Consider the following 2,098-nt stretch of genomic DNA (forward strand, 5'->3'; position numbering starts at 1 on the left):
TCCATGGCCCCACACTTTAGAAACATGGTTCCCTGGGTTAAGTGTGTTGATTCACGTGTTAGTTGCAAAATAGACAAGTCTAATATGGTCTGGATGTGTGTCCCCACCAAATGTCATGGCCAATTGTAATGCCGTGTTGGAGGTGGGATCTGGTGGGAGGTGACTGGATCTTGGGGGTGGTTTATCATGAATGGCTCAGCACCATCCTCCTTGGCACTGTCGTTGGGATAGCGTGTGAGTTCTCGTGAGATCTGGCTGTGTAAAGGTGCTTGGCCCCTCCTCCCTCCCTTCCTCCCGCTCCCACCGTATGAGATGCCTGCTCCCGCTTCGCCTTCCACTATGATTGGAAGCTTCCTGAGACCTCTCCAGTAGCAGAAGCCACCAGAACCATGAGCCAGTTAAGGCTCTTTGCTTTATAAATTACCCAGTCTCCAGTATTCCTTTTTTTCGTTTCTTTACTGTTTTTTTTTTTTTTTGAGACAGAGTCACACTCTGTCCCCAGATTGGAGTGAAGTGGTGCAGTCTCGGCTCACTGCAACCCCCACCTCCGGGTTCAAGCGATTCTCCTGCCTCAGCCTCCAAGTAGCTGGGACTACAGGCGCCCGCCACCACGCCTGGCTCATTTTTGTATTTTTAGTAGAGACGGAGTTTCACTATGTTGGCCAGGCTGTTCTCGAACTCCTGACCTCATGATCTGCCCGCGTTGGCCTCCCAAAGTGCTGAGATTACAGGCGTGAGCCACTGTGCTGCCCAGCCTTTTTTTTTTTTTGAGACAGTCTTGCTCTGTTGCCCAGGCTGGCGTGCAGTGGCACATTCTTGGCTCACTGCAAGCTCTGCCCCCCAGGTTCATGCCATTCTCCTGCCTCAGCCTCCCGAGTAGCTGGGACTACAAGCGCCCGCCACCACGCCTGGCTAATTTTTTGTTTTTTTTAGTGGAGACGGGGTTTCACCGTGTTAGCCAGGATGGTCTCGATCTCCTGACCTTGTGATCCGCCTGCAGTGGCCTCCCAAAGTGCTCGGATGACAGGTGTGAGTGCTGGGCTCCAGTATTTCTTTACAGCAGTGTGAGAACTGACTCACAGAAAGGCCAAGCAAAACAAGCCCTGGGTTGTGCCTAAGACGGGGCACTGGGGACACCTCAGAGAAGGTGGGGCCGTGGGTCTCACCTTGGCGACCAGGATGTGCCAGGCGTCCTCATGCACGCGCACCACGCGGTAGTACAGGGCATCCCCGCTCTCTACGCAGGGCGAACTGTCCAGAAGGCGGAAGCCGTGGCCGGGGCGGCAGGGCCCGGGGTGGCCCCCCATGAGCCGGGCACGGAGCCGGGCATAGATGGCACGGAGGCCCTGCAGCTGCCGGGCAGCCAATGCAGCATGCACAGCCTCTGGACTATGCAGATTGCGGACGGAGAGGCCCAGTGGGGCATCAGTCAGGCCAAAGGTCAGCTCTGCAGGGGGACAGGCTGGTCCCACCTCAGCCTGGCTCTCGTCCACACTGTGGGACTCCAGAAAGGGCCTCCGAGGCAGCTGTACTTGGATGGAGCTGGCATGGGGGGTCCTGCGGTTGGGCAGTGACTGGGTCCGGGTTAGGATCTTCTTGGGCAGGGGTGGGGGCAGGGGCTGTGGGTCGGTGGAGAGGGACCCAGGGGTCCGGGGGCGGCAGGCCTTGGAGGGCAGCAGGTGGGCACGGATCTCACCTGCAGGGAGAGACAGTGGGGAGGGTTGAAGACTGGCGGAGTGGGAACGGGACACGTGACTCCACCTCTCAGCCTCGGTTTCCCCATCTCTAACATGGAAGTAATAAGGCTGGGCACCGGTGGCTCATGCTTGTAATCCCAGCACTTAGGAAGCTGGAAGCCGGGGCAGGAGGATCACTGGAACTTAGGGTCTGAGACCAGCCTGGGCAACATAGTGAGACCCTGTCTCTGCAAAAATTTAAACAAATTTGCCAGACGCGGCCGGGCGCGGTGGCTCACGCCTGTAATCCCAGCACTTTGGGAGGCCAAGGCGGGAGGATCACGAGGTCAGGAGATCAAGACCATCCTGGCTAACACGGTGAAACCACATCTCTACTAAAAAATACAAAAAACGAGCCGGGC

The 2,098-nt window shown here is 57.3% G+C and overlaps 1 protein-coding gene across 1 annotated transcript in view; it reads right to left on the minus strand.

Annotated features, from left to right (window-relative positions):
* LOC105527697 (chromosome unknown open reading frame, human C19orf35) overlaps positions 1 to 2,098 on the minus strand; it is a 6,267-nt gene that overhangs the window by 1,807 nt on the left and 2,362 nt on the right. Inside the window, exon 3 of the mRNA XM_011964117.1 lies at positions 1,167 to 1,696. Coding sequence (XP_011819507.1) covers positions 1,167 to 1,696 — 530 coding nt within the window. The remainder of the gene's footprint in view (positions 1 to 1,166; positions 1,697 to 2,098) is intronic.

The sequence above is a fragment of the Colobus angolensis genome, unplaced genomic scaffold, assembly GCF_000951035.1.
Source record: "Colobus angolensis palliatus isolate OR3802 unplaced genomic scaffold, Cang.pa_1.0 Scaffold64, whole genome shotgun sequence".
Taxonomy (NCBI): domain Eukaryota; kingdom Metazoa; phylum Chordata; class Mammalia; order Primates; family Cercopithecidae; genus Colobus; species Colobus angolensis.